Here is a 22654-nt window from a genome sequence, read left to right as displayed (position 1 = left end):
CTACGTGTTTTGCAGTGAAGCATACTAATAGCGGCAAGGGTGAACCTATCACGTTGAGCCTGGTAGGGTTCATCACTGGCTGAAACCCTACAACTCCTGATTCCCGTGAACCTTTCCCACTATCGGTATGCTTCACCGCAATACACACATTGCGGTGATATAAGAGTGGTCGGACAGGTTGGTGCAAATGTTTCGACAAGAGAGCTTGCCTTAACCAGCTTTTCTTGGCAGTTTTCATATCTGTGAATACACCTGCCAGTACACTCATTACGCTCCTCGGCGCGCGTAATGTGATGGGAGACGGCGAGTGCGTGCGCACATAGTTAAGGAACAAATACTACATGTCCCGTGATAGCGGCCCCTTTTCACTTTTGGTATGCTTCACTACAATAACTTTTGGTAAACTTCACCGCGTAACACAAATCTACTGCGGCGAAGCTCACTTTAGGATGCCGATTCATTCAACGGATCTTACAAGGCAGGTCCGCTTATCACGCTTGGCAACGTTTGAACACCACACTTACTGCATTCATTTTTTGTTATTTTTAATTGTATTGTCATAGTGATCCTGAATCTCGCAGTAGCAGGCTGATACTGCGTCATAATCCTTCTAACTGCATCAGGACAGTGTGTATAGTGGTAACATATTCTTGATATAAGCGCGAAGAAGACACGGACGGAGGCGGAAGAAGACAGGACGAGCGCTAACTCACAACTAAATCTTTATTGGGAATAACAAACATATATATAAGTGATTGCGAAAACCGTAGCAAAGAAAACGTCACATGGTCAAAAGGATAGCAGTTACCAGACAAATCTAATCAGGAAATGGTGAAGCCGCTAAAATTAAAAAAAAAAACTCTACTTCGCACTGACGCACGTGCTGAGCAAATATTGAAATTCACTTTCTGACAATGATAATGATGCCTGGCTAACACAAGTTTCTCCTAGTCTTTTAATGTGAAATGCCTCAATGATTTCGCGTGTAGTTTGGCATTTGTGTCTAGAAAGGACTTTTGTGTCCTCAAACAATGGCCTACAACCGCACGTAAAACAATGCGACATCATAAAACATCGCATTGTTTTACCATGCCAGTGTTTTCTTACGTCCTCTTTTTTTCACGCATCATTCACTGAACCAGACTACTGGATGGTTCTGTACACGTACTAACGATCGTGACCGTGGCGTATACTCACAGGATCAGGGATGCCACGGCCCATTCCACAGGCCGGCTGCAATTTGACGCGTCCACGAGGCAAAATATGCGCGAAAGATAATTAACGGCAACACATCAAGCAGCTGACAGCCCTAACGTTTTATTACATGCATATAGAGTGGAAAAATGGATTACTTACGCTGTAAGAAGGCACGGAATACGGACCGCTTGACAACGCGACCGGCCCCGAAAAACAGCCGCCATGAAAATAAATGGATGTGACATCATGGGTTATAGCGGACGTGACGTCATGGGTGAACGCAGACGTTTTGGGCACCTTTCATCTGCTGCGACCCGGTCGAAGCAGTGGCGGCCCATGCTACAAAAAAAAAAAACACGAGAGCGAAAACAAAACCACGCATAACAAAAAAAGCATATAAGTCCCTAAGTTCGTCAGCGGCATAGAAAGGCTTAACACGCACCACGTGGATGACTTCAGGTCGTGCGCGACGCTGTGATTGCGAAATGCCGTCTGGCACGACCTCATAGTCCACTGCGCCAATACGTCGGATGATCTTAGAGGGTCCGAAATAGCGTCGTAACAGTTTCTCGCTAAGTCCTCGTCGGCGTATCGGAGTCCAGACCCAAACACGGTCGCCGGGCTGGCACTTGACGTGGCGTCGTCGAAGATTGTAGTGTCGGTCCTCTGCTGGTTCTTGATGCGCAGGCGGTCGAGCTGTCGACCTTCTACGGCACGCTGCAAATAGGTGGCAACGTCGGATTTTCTTAGTCGGTGACGTCCGGTAGCATGGCGTCAAGCGTCGTTGCTGCGTTCCTTCCGTAAACCAGGTTAAACGGCGCCATGTGCGTCGTTTCTTGCACGGCCGTGTTGTATGCGAAGATCACGTACGGCAGGATGGCATCTCACGTCTTATGTTCGAAGTCGACGTACATTGCCAGCATGTCGGCGAGGGTCTTGTTAAGCCGCTCGGTGAGGCCATTCGTCTGCGGGTGGTAGGCGGTGGTCCGGCGGTGGCTTATCTGGCTGTATCGCAGAATGGCTTGAGTTAGATCTGGCGTAAAGGCCGTACCTCTGTCGGCAATGAGGACTTCTGGGGAACCGTGATGCAGAAGGATGTTCTCAACGAAGAATCTGGCTACCTAGGCGGCACTGCCTTTGGGCAAGGCTTTTGTTTCAGCGTAGCGGGTGAGGTAGTCCATAGCTACTACGATCCATTTATTCCCAGACGTCGACGTCGGAAAAGACCCCAGTAAGTCCATCGCGATCTGCTGGAATGGTCGGCGAGGTGGTTCGATCGGCTGTAGAAGCCCGGCTGGCCTTGTCGGTGGTGTTTTGCGTCGCTGACCGTCTCAGCATGTCCTTACGTAATGGGCGACGTCGGCAGTGAGGCGAGGCCAGTAGTAATTTTCTTGTATCCTAGCGAGCGTGCGGGAAAACCCGAGGTGTCTAGCCGTTGGGTTGTCATGGAGAGCTTGCAGAACCTCTGGACGCAATGCTGAGGGTGCTATGAGGAGGTATTTGGCTCGGAGTGGTGAGAAATTCTTCTTTGGGAGAATGTTGTTTTGCAAGAAAAATGACGCAAATCTTCGCCTGAACACTGTTAGATACGGACCCTTTTCCTGGCATCACTCAAGTTCCGCGACCACATCTAATCACCGTCGCATTCCAATTAGGGTGCGCCGGGGCGCGTCTACCGCGTTACTGGACCCGTCAGAGAGGTTGGCGACCCCACCTCATGCGCCGCCCTGCTTGACTCTTCCCGAAAGTGCAACGGGAGGCTGGCGTGGTGCCAAATAGCTGACCTTGGTCCCGAGCAAAGCGGTTTTGCAGCTCTGGAAGGTCGTTCCAGCCAACCTGTCCCCTCCAGCTGAGCGCTTCCAGGCGAGGAGGCAACGCCGGAGGCAAGTCAACCATTGGACAATGGAGCCCTTGGGGCGTCGCCATTGTCCGAATATGACGGCACTTGCACGGGCCAATACCATGGGAGGAAAATGACGACACCTGCGCTTGTTCGACGATTGGCTGAAAACTACGCTACCCCGAGAAACCGAACGGGTTAAAATCGAGACACTGAGAGAAGAGAGGGTCTTCTTGCACTGGCCGCAGCCTCCGATTTGCTGCCGGCCGTCGACAACTTTGACTGTTCATTACTTTGGATTATTACTGTAAATAATGTAAACAAACCTTAAATTCCCAAACTCTCATCTCAACGTCTCCCACAATAATTCACCACAAAAAACAGACACAGGTAAAAGCTACCGAGAGGGCCGAGTCGATGAAAATAAGCTCAGGAAGGGAACAACGATAAAGTTGCTAGCAACCCTCCGGAGGAGGGTTGCTGTTTCGTCCCGAATCGGCCGGGCGCATTCTTCTATTGCTTCCCATCGAGGCAGGCCCTTTCATCAGCGTCGCCCAGACGGCGACAGTGCCCGACACCGACGAGACGGGCAAACAAGCGCCCCAACTCGGCAGTGCGCATCCCTTGGGTGCTTCCCCCGATGCCACCGCCTTCATCAGCGGCCGCCTACCTGGCGACACGGCCCGACACCGGCAGTGACGTTCGGACAAAGAAGCTCACTTAGAAGCGACCGACCACAACCACCCCCCTTCGTTAGAAGCGGGGATTAGCGCGAAGGCCATTCTCCCGACCCTGGCAAGATGACCATCAGAGCTCAAGAAGCTAAGTCACCGACTTTCGTGGAAGGAGTTTGAACCCCCTATTTCCAGATTGCTTCGTCCTTGCTTCGAAGGTACAACATTAGAGGCGCAGTTCTGTAAATAATACGACCCCTCTGATTGGCCGCACCAAGGTCATCAGATTCCCTAGTCGGGTCAACTAGGGAAGGCCAATGTTTTATAAGGAGACACCTTGAGTGCAGTGGAGTGTCCTGACATGTTCTGATATGTGCTCAGACATGTAGTGAGCTGAGACCTTCAAAGTGCTCTCCCATGAAGTTGGGCCTCCATATTTGGAGCCACTGTAAATATGTAGAAGAAACCTTTTTTCTATCGCTTTTACTCCCGGACGTACTCATCCCTTTGGCTGAAGGATCACCGCCCTAAACGCTACCCGAGTCCCAACAGGACAAAGAAGGTTGATCACGACAGTTCGAGAAGAGGCGACCAGTCCGATTTTATCAGTGCTAAGGCCTAGGTCACTATGCCTCGGATTGTAAAAAAAAAGGCGGTAGTGCTTTCCTAGGGGGGCGGAAGCGACGAAAGCTTGGAGCTTCTCCGTCTATACCTCCAGGAGCTACGGATTAGCGGAAAAACCTGTAAGGTATTAAGGGACAATGTAACAACCATGGACCTAGTTCACCCTTCTTTTGGAAACGCCGAGGACTATACAGGGAAGGTAACTTGGATTAAGTGAGTGCTAGAGGAACACAGTGTGTGTCTGCCAATAGCACGAGTGGCAATTTCCGGTCGTTTCGGAGAACTAGAGATAGAGGCAGGCGTTTCGAAGGTGCTGCCAATGGACTACCCGTATCCTTTTCCAAACCATTTGGAGCGTTTGTTACGGGAGCGCAGTCAAGTGTTCAGAGAAGGATGGGTGCAGGCATTAACCCACTCGCGAGCACGCCAAATCGCCGCTCAGCTGACCGAGGACCCCAGCGCAGCGGTGGCCGAACGCGAGGAAGCGCATTCCCTAATAGAACCCCGGGCAAAGGAGGAAAAAGAAAACAGTGTGAAAGCAGAGGGACCAAATAAAATGATCCCCGTAGAAAACTCGCGTAGCGAAGAAAGGTCGTTAGTGGAAGTCGCAGAAAGGGAGAGCAGCACTATACTTTCACCTGCCTCTGGGGGCTTTGACAGGCTTCTCCAGGTGGACTGCTCCAGTCGCTCAGCACGGAGCAACTGAGGGACCAGACTCTGACACGTTTACACTACAACGCGAAAGAGGGAATAGCTAGGCGCAACATGACCATCCACGAATACGGAGGACTGCTGTATAGACACTACAGAGATCGTAGGGGCCGCATCCTAGACCAGTTAATCATTCCGGAATTGAATTGAATTGCCTATTCTTATGTGAACTGTACCTTTTGTTATATTTGTGTAATCATCCAGCGTACGCAGGAAATTATTCATTATTGTGCCAATCAATCGTGCATGTATATTATGTACCAATTATGCATGTTGTTTTCCTTTTTTTTGTGATGCCTTCCTTACGCAATGCTTCTCACGAAGCCCGGTAAGGACTTCTTAAATAAATAAATTAAATGTTAAAAAATAAATTAAATTTAAATGTGGGCTCGGCAGCAGCACAGCAAGCAATATGCTCAGAAACCCATTCTGCTTCTTGGTGCAGGTTTTCGTTGCTCTGGTAGCCCGGCCATCGCTGTGCACTTACGCACATTATGGACTTGGCGCCGATCACATAGGCGACGGCGTGCACCTGCAATTATCGGTCAATGACTGGCGACAGATCAACCACCTCATCGAGACACCGTTCACAGTTTCGGCGCCTGCGCTCTCGACGGTGACGTCATCTCACGTGGACACTCAAGCCTCGTTAAAAGACGACGCACCGGAGGAATCAGCCAGTGGGCTCGGCAGCAGCACAGCATGCAATATGCTCAGAAATCCATTCTGCTTCTTGGTGCAGGTTTTCGTTGCTCTGGTAGCCCGGCCATCGCTGTGCACTTACGCACATTATGGACTTGGCGTCGATCTCATAGGCGACGGCGTGCACCTGCAATTATCGGCCAATGACTGGCGACAGATCAACCACCTCATCGAGACACCGTTCACAGTTTCGGCGCCTGCGCTCTCGACGGTGACGTCATCTCACGTGGACACTCAAGCCTCGTTAAAAGACGACGCACCGGAGGAATCAGCCAGTGGGCTCGGCAGCAGCACAGCAAGCAATATGCTCAGAAACCCATTCTGCTTCTTGGTGCAGGTTTTCGTTGCTCTGGTAGCCCGGCCATCGCTGTGCACTTACGCACATTATGGACTTGGCGTCGATCTCATAGGCGACGGCGTGCACCTGCAATTATCGGTCAATGACTGGCGACAGATCAACCACCTCATCGAGACACCGTTCACAGTTTCGGCGCCTGCGCTCTCGACGGTGACGTCATCTCACGTGGACACTCAAGCCTCGTTAAAAGACGACGCACCGGAGGAATCAGCCAGTGGGCTCGGCAGCAGCACAGCATGCAATATGCTCAGAAACCCATTCTGCTTCTTGGTGCAGGTTTTCGTTGCTCTGGTAGCCCGGCCATCGCTGTGCACTTACGCACATTATGGACTTGGCGTCGATCTCATAGGCGACGGCGTGCACCTGCAATTATCGGTCAATGACTGGCGACAGATCAACCACCTCATCGAGACACCGTTCACAGTTTCGGCGCCTGCGCTCTCGACGGTGACGTCATCTCACGTGGACACTCAAGCCTCGTTAAAAGACAACGCACCGGAGGAATCAGCCAGTGGGCTCGGCAGCAGCACAGCATGCAATATGCTCAGAAACCCATTCTGCTTCTTGGTGCAGGTTTTCGTTGCTCTGGTAGCCCGGCCATCGCTGCGCACTTACGCACATTATGGACTTGGCGCCGATCACATAGGCGACGGCGTGCACCTGCAATTATCGGTCAATGACTGGCGACAGATCAACCACCTCATCGAGACACCGTTCATAGTTTCGGCGCCTGCGCTCTCGACGGTGACGTCATCTCACGTGGACACTCAAGCCTCGTTAAAAGACGACGCACCGGAGGAATCAGCCAGTGGGCTCGGCAGGAGCACAGCAAGCAATATGCTCAGAAACCCATTCTGCTTCTTGGTGCAGGTTTTCGTTGCTCTGGTAGTCCGGCCATCGCTGTGCACTTACGCACATTATGGACTTGGCGCCGATCATATAGGCGACGGCGTGCACCTGCAATTATCGGTCAATGACTGGCGACAGATCAACCACCTCATCGAGACACCGTTCACAGTTTCGGCGCCTGCGCTCTCGACGGTGACGTCATCTCACGTGGACACTCAAGCCTCGTTAAAAGACGACGCACCGGAGGAATCAGCCAGTGGGCTCGGCAGCAGCACAGCATGCAATATGCTCAGAAATCCATTCTGCTTCTTGGTGCAGGTTTTCGTTGCTCTGGTAGCCCGGCCATCGCTGTGCACTTACGCACATTATGGACTTGGCGTCGATCTCATAGGCGACGGCGTGCACCTGCAATTATCGGTCAATGACTGGCGACAGATCAACCACCTCATCGAGACACCGTTCACAGTTTCGGCGCCTGCGCTCTCGACGGTGACGTCATCTCACGTGGACACTCAAGCCTCGTTAAAAGACGACGCACCGGAGGAATCAGCCAGTGGGCTCGGCAGCAGCACAGCATGCAATATGCTCAGAAACCCATTCTGCTTCTTGGTGCAGGTTTTCGTTGCTCTGGTAGCCCGGCCATCGCTGTGCACTTACGCACATTATGGACTTGGCGTCGATCTCATAGGCGATGGCGTGCACCTGCAATTATCGGTCAATGACTGGCGACAGATCAACCACCTCATCGAGACACCGTTCACAGTTTCGGCGCCTGCGCTCTCGACGGTGATGTCATCTCACGTGGACACTCAAGCCTCGTTAAAAGACGACGCACCGGAGGAATTAGCCAGTGGGCTCGGCAGCAGCACAGCAAGCAATATGCTCAGAAACCCATTCTGCTTCTTTGTGCAGGTTTTCGTTGCTCTGGTAGCCCGGCCATCGCTGTGCACTTACGCACATTATGGACTTGGCGCCGATCACATAGGCGACGGCGTGCACCTGCAATTATCGGTCAATGACTGGCGACAGATCAACCACCTCATCGAGACACCGTTCACAGTTTCGGCGCCTGCGCTCTCGACGGTGACGTCATCTCACGTGGACACTCAAGCCTCGTTAAAAGACGACGCACCGGAGGAATCAGCCAGTGGGCTCGGCAGCAGCACAGCAAGCAATATGCTCAGAAACCCATTCTGCTTCTTGGTGCAGGTTTTCGTTGCTCTGGTAGCCCGGCCATCGCTGGGCACTTACGCACATTATGGACTTGGCGCCGATCACATAGGCGACGGCGTGCACCTGCAATTATCGGTCAATGACTGGCGACAGATCAACCACCTCATCGAGACACCGTTCACAGTTTCGGCGCCTGCGCTCTCGACGGTGACGTCATCTCACGTGGACACTCAAGCCTCGTTAAAAGACGACGCACCGGAGGAATCAGCCAGTGGGCTCGGCAGCAGCACAGCAAGCAATATGCTCAGAAACCCATTCTGCTTCTTGGTGCAGGTTTTCGTTGCTCTGGTAGCCCGGCCATCGCTGTGCACTTACGCACATTATGGACTTGGCGCCGATCACATAGGCGACGGCGTGCACCTGCAATTATCGGTCAATGACTGGCGACAGATCAACCACCTCATCGAGACACCGTTCACAGTTTCGGCGCCTGCGCTCTCGACGGTGACCTCATCTCACGTGGACACTCAAGCCTCGTTAAAATACGACGCACCGGAGGAATCAACCGTAGGCTCGGCAGCAGCACTGCAAGCAATATGCTCAGAAACCCATTATGCTTCTTGGTGCAGGTTTTCGTTGCTCTGGTAGCCCGGCCATCGCTGTGCACTTACGCACATTATGGACTTGGCGCCGATCACGTAGGCGACGGCGTGCACCTGCAATTATCGGTCAATGACTGGCGACAGATCAACCACCTCATCGAGACACTGTTCACAGTTTCGGCGCCTGCGCTCTCGACGGTGACGTCATCTCACGTGGACACTCAAGCCTCGTTAAAATACGACGCACCGCAGGAATCAACCGTAGGCTCGGCAGCAGCACTGCAAGCAATATGCTCAGAAACCCATTCTGCTTCTTGGTGAAGGTTAGTCAATATCTTCCTGCAAAATGTTATCGCAGTGATAACCGCTTGTTAGTGCTGCTGCTGTGCCCAATCCGTGTAAATAGTGCTGTGACAGCTTTGTTACCTTTCAAAATGAATCTTTTGGCATGTGGCGATGTTGAGTCAAACCCTGGCCCAACGGAAAAGGAAATGTTGTCGCAACTTCTATCTGGCCAAACTAGCATGACAGCCTCTATCAATGATGCATTGTCTAAATAGAGTAGAATTGAAAAAGATATCGCTGATTTAAAAGAGCGCATGCTTAGTTTAGAAACTCAACTGAGCACCTTAAGCTCATTGCAAAATGATGTCATTAATGTCAAGACAACAGTCACCGTGTTGGAAAAGAACGTCTCCAGTTTGCTATGTAAAGTAGATGAACTGTAAAACAGAGGTAGACGAAACAATTTGATCATGTACGGCCTAAATGAGCAAGAGGGGGACACAAACGACAGCCTCTTGAATATGATCAACGAAGATGTTTTTAAGGAAAGGCTTGGACTTACTATTAATAATGTGGAAAGATGTCATAGGCTAGGAAGGAAGAAAGAAAAAGCACGCCCCGTGATCTTGAGGTTTTTGGACTATCGCGATAAAAGTTCAGTGCTGAAAGAGTGCAGAAAGCTTAAAGGGACCACGGTTTCTATAACAGAGGACTTTTCTTTGAAAGTTCGGGAGATAAGAAAGAAATTATGGCAAAGCTCACAACAGGAACGTGATCGAGGCTCCAAAGTTAAACTAGTTTTTGATAAATGCAGCATAGATGGTGAGATGTTTGTGTGGGATGTAGAAAAGGACAAACGCTGTAAACTAAAAAGAAGGAGCAACTGACATCCTAGCCGTTGCCAGTTACCATCTTAAATCTTAACTGCCGCAGCGTTGTCAACAAAGTAGAACAGCTTGAAGGCATCCTTTGCTCGCTTGACCCCGATATCGCCGTATTGACGGAAACCTGGCTAAATGAAGATATATAGTTTTCGGAATGCCAGACACCCCGGGAGTAGGAAGCGTTTTCTGCAACATCTATATTAACGATATCAAATACATTCTTGGAGCCGTATACAGGCCCCCTAACTCGGCTGTTGCAAACTTGGAATCCTTGAAAGAATACATGTACACCCATTTAGGACAAGCAGATAAACTAATCTTAACCGGTGATTTTAATCTGCCGAATGTTGATAGGAGCTCATTCTCGTGCCGCTCCACCGCAAATATTGATGGTGAAATGATTGATATTGCTATTAATATCGATTTAAAACAGGTAGTTAAGGAATTCACTAGAATCCACAATGATTCAAAAGCAGTTCTCGATCTATTCTTTGTAAGCGGAAATATACGAGATGATGTCTCATGTATGGTCACAGACGGCATTTCAGATCACCAAGCAGTGGTATTATCGCTGCAATGTGCCCTTCGCAGTAAAAACGATAAGATTCAGTATTACCCGAATTTTTCTCGCGCAGATGACGAGCCTATAATAGATGCACTTGCATTTCATCTGGATGCCTTTAAAAATAACAATGCTAGCGGAACGATCTGTGGCTTTCATTTAAAGATATTATTTCCAACTGCGTGCAACAGTTTGTTCCAAAGATTGGGAGGAAGACCGCGGGTCGGAATCCCTGGATTTCCCGGGAGACGATGCACCAGCAACGCAAGCTTAAACGGCTTAAAAATCGTGCAAAGAATAAAACTTGTTCAAATTTCGAAAGGCTCATTGAGGAAGCGTCAAATAATTTAAAACAAATTATGATAAATGATAAACAGAGTTACTTTAATGTACAGCTTCCTAGTTTTATGAAGACGTCTCCAGGGAGATTCTGGAGGACGATCACTCATTCTTCCTAGCTTTCCGATATCTTCATAATAGACGGCAAATGTGTACACGATGAACAGATTGTATGTTCTGCTTTGAACAACCATTTCAGCAGTGTATATACAAGGGATGATGGTTATCTGCCTTCTTTTTACATGGATTTGCCTTCCATTCTTGATATTGTTATTTCTGAGCATGGTATTTGTCACTCACTGTTAAAAATAGATGAAAAGAAATCCCCCGGTCCAAATGAGACATGGTTTACCAAATGCCTTCTTAAAACGGTATGCCGAGTGGTGTGCAAAGTACTTGGAAATTTTGTTTAGTAAATCGCTTCAGGAAGGCATGCTTCCGGATGACTGGAAAACAGCAATAATCAAACCCTTACATAAATCGGGAAACAAGAATTTCATAAAAAACTATCGACCGATTTCTCTAACTTCGACGACATGCAAAATTTTCGAACACATAATCTATAAGCATGTAATTGGTTTTCTTGATGATCACTGCGTGCTGACGAACGCTCAGCACGGATTTCGGCGGGGCTTTTCCACAAACACTCAGCTAGTAGAAACAATTCATGATTTTGCCAATACAATAAATAAACGAAAACAAACCGACGCTATATTAATGGATTTCAGTAAAGCATTCGACAAAGTAGCCCACAGCAAATTACTTCACAAATTGAGTTTTATACTTAGAAATGATAAACTATTAAAATGGATACAAGCGTACCTAACCAACCGCTCCCAATTTGTTCGGATAAACCAGACTTCCTTTGACACATTACCTGTTGTTTCTGGCGTTCCCCAGGGATCCGTGCTGGGTCCTCTTTTTTTCTTGCTTTATATAAATGACATTGTGAATAATCTATCTGTCAAAATTAAACTTTACGCGGATGATTGTATACTTTATGCCGAAATTTAATCCCCCCAAGACCAAATCAGGCTAAATAGTGATTTTGGCAAAATGGTTGCATGGTGCCATCGATGGCAAATGTCTATTAACTATGAAAAAACCGTCTTTATGAGAATAACACTAAAGAAAAAAAATGTGGTTGATCCCTCTTATATAGGAATCGGTATAGAACACGAAAGTGAAACGTGTCTTCACAGAAGTAGTGTAATGTTTATTGCACATTGATATATAATGTCTATTGGTGTTTTGTGGCTAAAGCGCCCTTAGGCGTTGATGCACCCACGCTGACGCCTGGTGGCACGTCTCCTCCATCACGACTACCAACGTCGATGACCATGAGCAACCGTCGTGCATATGGAAGCTGCACTACGCTGCACACGCTAGCACAACGCGAAAGACGAAGCACGTAACTGACACACTAATACAACGCGCAAGACAAAGCACGTAACTGAATCGTCACCGAGTCAAATCAGCGCGTACAGCGCGTCGTAATTGCAGCCTCCGCGATCACCTTCAGAAACATTTTCAGAGCTAATTGCGGAGGCCACGCTCCGCTGTGCTGAGTACGGTGAACGCCACCTAGGTGGCGTTGGTAGTGCTTCTTGATGCCAGCGTCCCTTCGAATGCTGGCATCGAGGCGTCGTAGTGCTGAGACCACCGAAGCGTTCACTGTCGGTGCGCGTTAGTGTCATAATGCAGTACTTCTCTTTTCTGCTCGTAGGCGGCGGCACCGCCCCGAGCAAGAGCGTGGGTACACGGAGGAGTGTTAGATATATAAGGCGCGTCTGTGTAGCTCTCTGCAAATGCGTTTGTGGCGCAATGGGTTAAACGCTCGGCGATCTATCGTCGCGGACGGAGAGGTCGTGGGTTCGATTTCCAAATTTTGCATGTTTGTGGAACTTTTTCTTCTGGTTTCTTTCTTTGTATTATGTTCTATGACGTATTTCCGTGACGGAAATACGTCAGTGAAGTCTTGGTGGACCCCGGCATAAAACACTTTCATGTTAAAAGCCATTTCTCTTCGACTATTTTGCCAACAACACTTATATCTCCGAAGTATCTCACTATAAATATCTCGGTGTACACATGTCTCACAATCTTTCCTGGTCAAAACATATTGACACTGTAATGGCTAATTGTCTTCGCAAATTGTTTACCCTAAGACAGTCGTTGAAATTCTCGATACCTGCTGTGCGCCTTCTGGCATATAATGCAATAGTTCGACCTACTTTAGAGTATGCAATAATCATCTGGGACCCCTACACAAAAACAAATATTGAAAAATTATAACGAATTCAAAAGAAAGCTGTTCGATTTATCTACAATTCTTACGGTCGAACTTCTATAACAGATCTTCTTAAACGTAGTGGCGTCTCTTCGATTACAGAACAAAATCATGTTTCCCGACTAAACTTCTTTTTTCATTTAGTGAATGGCCACTACCGTATTGATACCTCACACATTTTAACACCTGTAACTGGTTATGCCCGACCGTACTGTCATAAACATTCCCAAGCAGTAGCCCCGTTAACGACGCATAACTGCTTCAAATACTCTTATTTTTCAAGAACAATAGTAGATTGGAATCAACTTCCTGACGAAGTCGTTACACTAAATTCTTTATCCCTTTTTCAGGCCCGCCTGCATTCTTGACTCTGCCGCGCATAATTTACTTGCTTCTTTTTTCTTGCATTCTGTCCTTTTATTTGCGTCTTTTTGCTTGCATTTTGTCCTTTTGTCATGTTAAATTCAAGCGTCGGCAAGATTGCTTGTAATATATGTTTGTATGAGTGTACTTGTATGCTCCCACCCTTCTAAGATCTTGTAAAAGATCGCAGTATCTATAAATAAAATAAATAATAAATAATAAATAGAAGTATCGGGCGGATCTCCTGACTTTGTGTCACGGAAATGGCTGGTCGGGCCATCTCGGAATCAAGAAAACGAAGGACAGGCTTTTGTTAGAATATTACTGGCCAGGATGTTTTAAGGATGTGGAAAATTATGTAAGGCCCTGTGACGCGTGTCAGCGAGTTGGGAAGCCGGCACATAAACGCAAGGCACCTTTAAGGATGGTTTCCTTAATCACGGAGCCATTCCGTCGGCTGTGATCGACACAGTCGGGCATTTCCCCCCGAGCAGATCAGTGTGCAAGTACCTTTTGTCCACGCTCTGTCCCGCGACAAAGTTTCCTGAGGTGATTCCTTTGAAGCAACTGAGCTCCACCGAGATAGTCAACGCTCTATTATCCACGTTTGCGCGCATCGGTTTTCCTGCAGAGATTCAGGCTGACTAGGGGACGGTATTCACAACTGCTTTAACCACGACGTTCCTAGAAAGGTGTGCTGTCTGGCTGATAAACAGCTCCGTGTATCATCCACAATTAAACAGCGTTGAGAAGATGCACTTGGTACTTAAGAGAGTGTCATGTGCATTGTGCCATGAACACAAAGCAGACTGGGAGGATTGTTTACCCGCAACACTGTTCGCGTTGAGAATGGTCCCACACAAGGCAACGGGGTGAACTCCTTCCGAGCTGGTGTACGGTCGGGCGATCCGTTGCCCTCCTCGGAGAAATATGGGAAGGAACAGTTGAAAGCCAGACGGTAGTGAGTTACGTCGCTTAAGTTTCTCCCGAGAAGTGGTGGAAATAAGCCTAAAAGAGGCCCAGGAATCCGCGAAGGCGTACTATGACAGAAATGCGCGTAGACGACAAAGTCATGAGGCCGTCACGAAAAAGCAAACTTGAGTTACAGTGGGACGGACCCGCAGAAGTTACCGAGAAGATTTCGGGACTAACTACACCGTGGAGGTTCACGAAAAAAGGAATAAAGGAAACATTTACCACTGTAATTTAATGAAACCCTATTGTGGAAGGGAAGAGGTTGTGAACATGGTGGTAAACGCGTCTGAAGTAGTAGCGACCGAACTTCCAGTTTTAGCGACAGTGACAGGTGCGGAACGCTCCATAGAGGACAACCTGAATCTGTCTGTAAACCGAGTGGCTGTCGAGGCCGATCAAGTAAGCGACCTCCGGAAACTCTTTGAGGAATGTCGCCAATGTTTCAGTAGCCAGCCGGGGAGAACGGCGCTCATTACTCGGAGATTGAGTTGACATCAGACGAGCCCGTCCAATCCAAACTGTACCATGTCTCACCTCGTCAGCGATAAATAATTGAAGTAGAGATCAAACGAATGATTGAGTTTGTAATTACTGAGCCAGCAGACAGTGATTACACTTTCCCGATGATTCTCGTAGAAGCGAGCGGGAAAGAGCCGCGTCCATGTGTGGACTATAGGAAATTGAATGCGATTACAAGGGACCAACTTTACCCTATACCTAACATAGAAAAACGAGTGGAACGGGTGAGCGGAGCCGAGTGGCACAGCCTTTCTCACTGCGCGTTAGAGACATAGCTGAAGAAACAAGGGTTCCACTGTTTGAATACCACCTTATGCCCCCTGCTATAAGGCCCCCGCCGTGGCAGTGGCAACTTATACACTGTGACACATCTTTCGTAGCTATTACAAAGCGTGCACATGTCGCGCATATCCGAATGTACTTCCTCGAACTACAGCACAAATACTCCTATCCTGAATTTTTTACAGATGCATCGAAGTGTAATTCCGGCGTGTCTTACGCAGCGGTCGATTCGTCCTTTTCGGATGCGGGCGTTCTGCACCCTAACACAAGTATTTTCACAGCAGAGGCCCACGCGATATTGGCCGCCGTTAAACACATTAAAGAATCTAATATCCCAAAGGCAGTTATATACACAGAATATTTGAGCGTCCTAAGCGCTTTAAAAACTGACAAAAATATAAAAACACTGTAATTCTATCCCTTTACTCAGTACTATGCACCACCTATGCGTCCAAGCAACATATCGTGGTATGCTGGGTGCCGGGGCACCGAGAGATAGAAGGTAACGTGTTGGCTTACCAGCTCGCCACATCCGTCCACGCGAACGTTTCCAACTGTTCCACGACTGTCCCTGTAATGGACCTCAAGCCCACCCTAAAGAAAAAGCTCAGGGCTTATTGGCAGCGGTTGTGGGATAGAGCAACCGAAAATAAATTACATGTTATCAAGCCGTATCATGGCAACTGGCCGCCGGTATCAAAGAACCGCCGCACAGAAGTAACACTTTGCAGACTTAGGATAGGACACACATACAGTACACACGCTTACCTCTTGTCCGGTGGTGATTCACCCACGTGTGGTAAATGTGATGAGCCACTTACCGTGCTCCACATCCTGCTGCAATGCACTGAATTGAACGCTAATCGGAAAAAGCATTTCCCATTACCACACCGGCAGCAAATTCCACTTCATCCTCTAATGATCTTAGGTATAGAACCTCTCTTTAAATATCAATCATTGTTGGAATTCTCAAAAGATGTACACAGTTTTCATGTTATAGCCCCAGGCAATCCGTAGCACGGCCTCACAGAGGTTTCTGCTGCGGTAGCTGCGTTAAAGAAAGCACCTGCCTCAAAGCCTTTGGGCTCAAAGGCCTTAAGGAGGCATACGTGCTATTTCCATTCTCTTGCATTTTAGCCTCATGATCACTTGTCATTCGTACTGCACCCACAGACCACTCCACATATCACTATCATAATTTTATACTATATATCGTTTTACGCTTTTACGATAGCGATTGATTTTAGGCCACTTTACAGCCATGTTACATCCTATCATCGCAACTAATCAATCAGCGCTTAACACAACATTATCAGTCATGGCCATCATCATCATCAATATATTTCAACAATCGACTTAGTTGGGGGTTACTGGCAGGTGCAAATGTCAGAAAGCTCAAGTTGCTACGCAGCGTTCACTTCCCCGCTTTGCACATTTAGACCATTAATGTTAAGTTTCAGGCTGAAAAAAGCACCGTTTAGCTTTTCCAAGCTGGTGGATATTGTGTTGAAAGACCTACAAGTTTACGCAATCCCCTACTTAGATGATGTGGCTATCTTTTCTGACAGCTGGAAGGAACACATGGAGCAATTAAGGAAAGTGCTGGAACGTCTACGAGACGCGGGTCTTACGGTAAAGGCCGAAAAGAGCATCTTCGGGTGTTCGCAACCTAGGTCATGTCGTACGACAAGGAACGCGGTGGCCCTCTGAACTAAGGATAGGGCCTATCAATAACTTTCCTGAATCGCGAACTAAGACGGATGCCAGGGCCTTTATGGGGCTCGTGGGATATTACCAGCCGTACGATAAAAATTTCTCACAGGTAGCAAGCCCCCTGACAGACACCCTCCGAAAGGGAGAGCCCGAAAAAGTTTAATGGAATGAGGCCAAAGAAAGCGCATTTCCACACCTGAAAGGGGTTCTGACGTCAGGACCAGTGCTTCGGAACCCCGATTAATGTAAGGAATTTATCGTGCAGTGCGACGCTAGTGACAGAGGGTTGGGAGTCGTCCTCAGCCAGGTGGGCGAAGACGCGGAGGAGCATCCGGTACTGTATGCTAGCCGAAAATTACCATGCAGAGAGGAGGCGTACAGCGCTTCCGAAAAAGACTGCGCCTGCTTAGTTTGAGCGGTCCAGCGTGCTACCTGCACGGAGCGAAATTCACTTTCGAGACGGACCACTGTCCTCTAACCTGGCTCAGACACATATCCCCTAAGAACGGACGCTTGCTCAGAAGGAGTCTTACCCCCGTATTCACAAATGCTCCTTTCCTTACACGTAAAGCTGGCCTTTCGTAAGGAGAACTTAAGTTAAAGTGTGAGAAAAGGTAAAGGAGCGCTTCAAAAATCCACCTTACCACATTTTAAGGGCACCTTACGAAAGGCGCCCTTATCCGAATAAGCGTGTGACATGGGAGCGAGGCTATGCACACTTTTACGCTTGAATCTTCTGTGCATGTGCGTATAATTTATTTTTATGACAAGACGTTAATAAAACTGTGCTCCACCATTCCTACAAGCAAGCACACCCAACGTTAAACAGTCAGTTAGCCCGTTGTTGACTCAACCTTACTTTCAGCTGGCCACCATGCAGCGTAGCCGTCACAATAACAGGCTTGCTAAAATTTCACGTCGTGCCTTTTCTTGTGTTCGTTTGGTTTGTACCGTCCCGCACGTTTTGTTATTTGTACTTTTTCTCATTCCTTGCTCTTTATTTCTTAGCTGTGTTGCGCACTTTACTTAATATTAATTGATAGCCAAAAAAGGTGTAATGGACGGAAAAAAGAGGGTAAATTTTAGTGAAGAGGAACGAAGCGTGCTAATTAATCTCGTCAGTAAGTACCAAATGATCGTGGAGAACAAACGGACGGATGGAGTCTCCTTGGATAAAAAAAAGAAGACATGGAAGGAGATCACCGACGAATACAACTGCCGGCCCGATGTTCGATTTCGAACTGAAGCTCAACTGCGAAAATGCTGGGACAATTTAAAAGAAAAGTGGAGAAAAGGAAAGGCCGACGACATGAAGGAAGTGTTTACGACAGGTGAGCTCCTGCTCTCTCTCTGTTTTCGCTGCTCGCTACTTTCGCTGATTCCTGTTTCAGTACATTTTGCTGATAATGCTGAGGCTCCTTGATGTATTGTGTTGCGGCTCAGCCGTGTCAGTTCTGTCGCCATGCCGTTATAAGTTGCTTCGGTGAAATATGACACATGCGATAGCTCGCATCTTGCGTCGAGGCCTTTTTTTTCCCCCTTCTTCTTCTTAGGAAGTGCATGTTGCGCTCTCGAGCCGAAGCACGCACTTCTATAGCTTTCCTGCGTGGCCGTGATTTGACCTATGCGAAGTCGAGGCCGGCCTGGGCGCAAGCGCGCGTTTCCTGTAAACACGAGCTCGGGTCCAGACCAGCCTGTCGCCAAATTTGCTGCTGCCCGTAGACGGCGATGCGTTCCCTGCCATCCACGCAAAATATCGCAAAAGTAATGACTAAAGCATGTCACGCTCTTGATGCATAGCGCGACGGTAGCCGTCTGCACGTAATTCACGAATGATTGGGGCATAACGCAAATTCGTGCTGTCTTTTCAGGAGGCGGCTGTGCGCCAGCTAGCCAGCTTACGGACGAGTTGGAGCGAGTTGGGGCTGTCGCGTCGCACATGTCGACACGGGTGGAGAACCCCTTTGACAGCGACCGTGGGCGCCACGCAGCCACTCCCCGATCACAGAGCACCCCGAGTGTCGTCTCGTTGCTGCAGCCGATGCAGGTGGAGACGCTTGAACCGCCAAATGGTATGTACATTGCAAGGACAGCTTCTTTTTTTTTGGGGGGGGGGGAGGGGGAGTGGTTGACCGTAATGTGCTGGGCGAGCATAGATGTGCAAAGGAGTTGTACCAACATCTCTCATCCAGAGAGGAAACCCTGTAAACACATGAAGCTTGCATAAGTCTCTTCCTGATACATGAAGCTATCACCAAACCCAGCAACTCCCAACTTTAAGCAATCTTGGCCATAGATTTGAAGAAAGCCTTCGACAACGTCACCCACGATGCCATGCTTGTGGTGCTCTCTTCCACCAACTGTGGCACCAAGATATACAACTACATGCGAGTCTTTTTCCAACTCCGTACGTACATCCTCAAAATTGGCGATATGACACGTACCCACACCTGCAAAGGCGCATACCGCAAGGAGCCGTGCTCTCACCAACACTGTTCAACTTAGCAATGTGTCGCATACACATTGCTACTCCTCATACCAGACATACATTACACACTATATGCCGACGACATAACCATACGGATCAACAAAGGCTCTCCGGGGAAAATAGAGGACACCATGCAACGCGCACGATAGATGCAGCCCAAGTGGCAGGTGCGAGCATTGGCTTAGCGGGCTCCCTGGAAAAGTTGGCGCTGCTTGTGCACACCACGCGCTGGAGACCCAACCCATCACTACACAACACAGGACAATATTTTTCCACAAATGCATAATATCAAAGTACTGGGCCTACACATGCAGCGAGATGGAGTGGGTGCGGCCACTGTTCAGCACTTGCTAAGGCAACGTGAACAGGTCTTGAACATGGTGCTGTGCATTTCTGATTGCCACCGAGGGCTTCATGAGACAGACATGCTGCGGCTGCATGATGCCTTACTCTTGTATCACCTTCGCTATCACGCACCATACATTAACCTCACAAAGGCACACCACAACAAGCTCAACACCCTCATTCGCAAATCCACCGAACTTGCAATGGGAGTGCCAACCAACACAAGTACAGAGCTGCTAGACAAGGAACCATAACACCCTAGAAAAGCTTATCAGGACAAACAAACACAGGCAGGAAATTAGACTGAACAGTACTACATCAGGCAGAATAATCCTGCAAACGCTGTGTTTCAAACTCAGTGACACCCCATTGTTTGCTACAAGCACGCTCGGCAAAAGTGCTCGAGCACTGCTCGCAATAGCCCGCATATCAGGGTACATGGACCCCGAACGAAACAAAAAACGCAGAGAACAGCGCATCACGTACAATATCAAGTACATTCAACGAGCCAACACATGTATGCTAATTCTGTACATCGGTGTACATACCTGTACACCGATGCTGCCATCAACAACATCGTTGCAGCCATAGCCATTACCGATCACCACTGCACAATCATTCACACGCAAACTATCAAAAAGACTGAACCATAGTGGGTGGAGCTTGCCACCATCATCAAGGCAATTGAATTCGCGTCAATCACCGCGAAAAAATGTATCATATTTACAGATTCGATGAAAGCGTGCTGCATAATTCAGAGGACAACTGCCCAAAGATTACTCTGAAGCAATCCACAAACACCTGCGCCTGCCCACTCTGGTGATCTAGATACCGGGGTACGCGGGAATGGACGACAATGGAGGACGACAAAGCAGCCAGGCAGTGTGCATGCAAGATGCACAAAATGAGCAACCGCAGCTGAGGTCGAGCTGTCGGCAGAAGGGGGACCAGCTCCCTTGCAACCTGCTGTCCTGCAACTGGCTTCCCCATTACAGGCTGCCCCGTTGCAGACTACCCCTCAACACCCCGCTCCGGCACAACGCAGAATGCACACAAAGAAAGAAGCTGTTGAGGAAGAGCTCAGCGCCCGCCTTAGCGGTGTTGAAGAGGACAATAAGCGAAAGAGAAAGGAGCACCTTCTCAAAATGAAGCTTATGAGAACTCAGCATGCGCTTCACATGAAGCATGCAATAGAAATGCACGAACTTGATTGTGCAAGTAAGAAGGCTAAACTTGAGCTTCTCACGTTGAAAATAGCTGCCGTGAGAAAAGCCAGTAAGTAAAATGGTACAATTTCTTTATTTTCAATATGCATGCCCTGTTTTGCTCTACCACATTTTAGGAAAAATATTGCTGAATAATGCGTGCTCGTGTTCTGAAGCCGCTCGCCGAGTCAACGGGCTGTGGTCCTTGAGCTTGTGAAGCTGGGGAAGGCTGCTGAACATTGCATGTGTCTGGAGGCAGTTCATCACTTGGACGGTTCCGGCCAAAGTTGTGCAGAGCTGCACATGCCGTGATGACAACGACAGAAGTTGTTGTTTCTATTTGTAGCTTCATATCAAGACATGGAAATCTTCTTTTCCAGATGCCGAAAGCCCTTTCGACGCTGTTCCTGGTCCGGATTTGGGATTTGTTATACCTAAATAAAGAGATGTTACATATTTTCATGTACTGGCTGTATATTATTGTGACCATCCATACGCACCTGTACTCCGGGCTGTCTTTGCCTCCAGGATCTTTTAGCGGCGTCATAAGGTATGGCCGGCAAGCATACCCCATGTCGCCGAGGAGTACGCCAGGTACATCCCCTTCCTCATAACGTACTCTCGCATTGCTGTTGTCAAAAATCCTGCTGTCATGTGCAGAGCCCGGCCAGCTTGCAACTAAATCAAAAAATTGGAGTTCAGGTCCTGTGATTGCCTGCAAACATGCCAAAAAAGAATGAACGTGATCTTTTTTGCAGCTGCTGTTACCTGCAGATTTTCCAAGCTGTTTATATGCAGTCTAGTAACAATGTTTATAATATAATAGCAGTCGAGTGCCTCTTAAATCTTGTATTTGAACGTTAGTGGATGAAAATAATTTTCTGTCTGAGATAAAAATTGAAGCAGAGATTGAGCTTAATGCAGCTCGCGACCTGATGCGCCCGCGACGTCGCACACTTGTATTCTCTGCTGCGTATTACCATTGCAATGAGAGGCCGACGCAGGTAAAAAAAGCAGGACTACAGTAACCACTTTACCGTGCAGCAAATGCAGCGCTGGCAAGCGCTGCAGCGGTACAGCAACTGTATTGCCGGTACGGCTGTCCGGCAGGATCTTGTTTTTAGCGCACTTCTGGTTGAGTAAATAGGGGGAAATAGAACAGACACACGTATTTAGCGCCACTCCGAGTGAACACGAAAACAATAAAATAAAACGCGACAGAGACATTCTCGCATTTGCCTCGTGTTTTTTTTTTCTGTTTAATCAACCAGGGTTACGCTGGTAGACAAGATCATGCCGCAAAAACTCGCCTAATCCGCTACGCTTCTAATCACTAAGCTATTTCAAGTAGCGCATCCTTATACTACGTAAAAATGCGATTTTTTTTTCACGTCTCTGTACGCATTCTGACGGTTATGAACATATTGCACTTACCTGCACATTGAAGGAGAAATATCCTTTCCTGTTCCGGAATACCTCGGCGTCGTCTCCGCCTGGAATTTTAATACGCACGTGGGTGCAATCAATGCAACCAGTCACCCTCGGAAACTTTGCCTTGATGTAGAATTGGTGCATGACCTCATGCATTTTCCCCGCGTCGGGGAACTTCACAAGCGCAGGGAACAGCGTTGCGGCAATCATTTTTGACACCCGTGTGACAACACGGGAAACGGT

The 22654-nt window shown here is 48.3% G+C and overlaps 1 protein-coding gene and 1 long non-coding RNA gene across 2 annotated transcripts; one reads left to right on the top strand and one right to left on the bottom strand.

The window, feature by feature from the left end:
* Nucleotides 1–4483: 4483 nt before the first annotated feature.
* On the top strand, nt 4484–8776 carry LOC125941138 (uncharacterized). The gene is made up of 3 exons (XM_049658091.1): nt 4484–4534; nt 5789–6085; nt 7868–8776. The coding sequence occupies exons 1-3, from the start codon at nt 4484–4486 to the stop codon at nt 8774–8776; spliced, it is 1257 nt and encodes a 418-aa protein (XP_049514048.1).
* A 12267-nt stretch (nt 8777–21043) lies between these two features.
* On the bottom strand, nt 21044–22447 carry LOC125940756 (uncharacterized). Its single transcript, XR_007463960.1, has 3 exons — nt 22415–22447; nt 21481–21695; nt 21044–21414 (listed from the first exon to the last, which is right to left on the bottom strand). It is a non-coding gene; the product is annotated as an uncharacterized LOC125940756 (long non-coding RNA).
* Between the last annotated feature and the right edge of the window lie 207 nt (nt 22448–22654).

Source organism: Dermacentor silvarum, chromosome 10 (genome assembly GCF_013339745.2).
Source record: "Dermacentor silvarum isolate Dsil-2018 chromosome 10, BIME_Dsil_1.4, whole genome shotgun sequence".
NCBI lineage: Eukaryota > Metazoa > Arthropoda > Arachnida > Ixodida > Ixodidae > Dermacentor > Dermacentor silvarum.
Note: the sequence above shows the minus strand (reverse complement) of the source record. Positions and strands in the feature narration are given on the sequence as shown.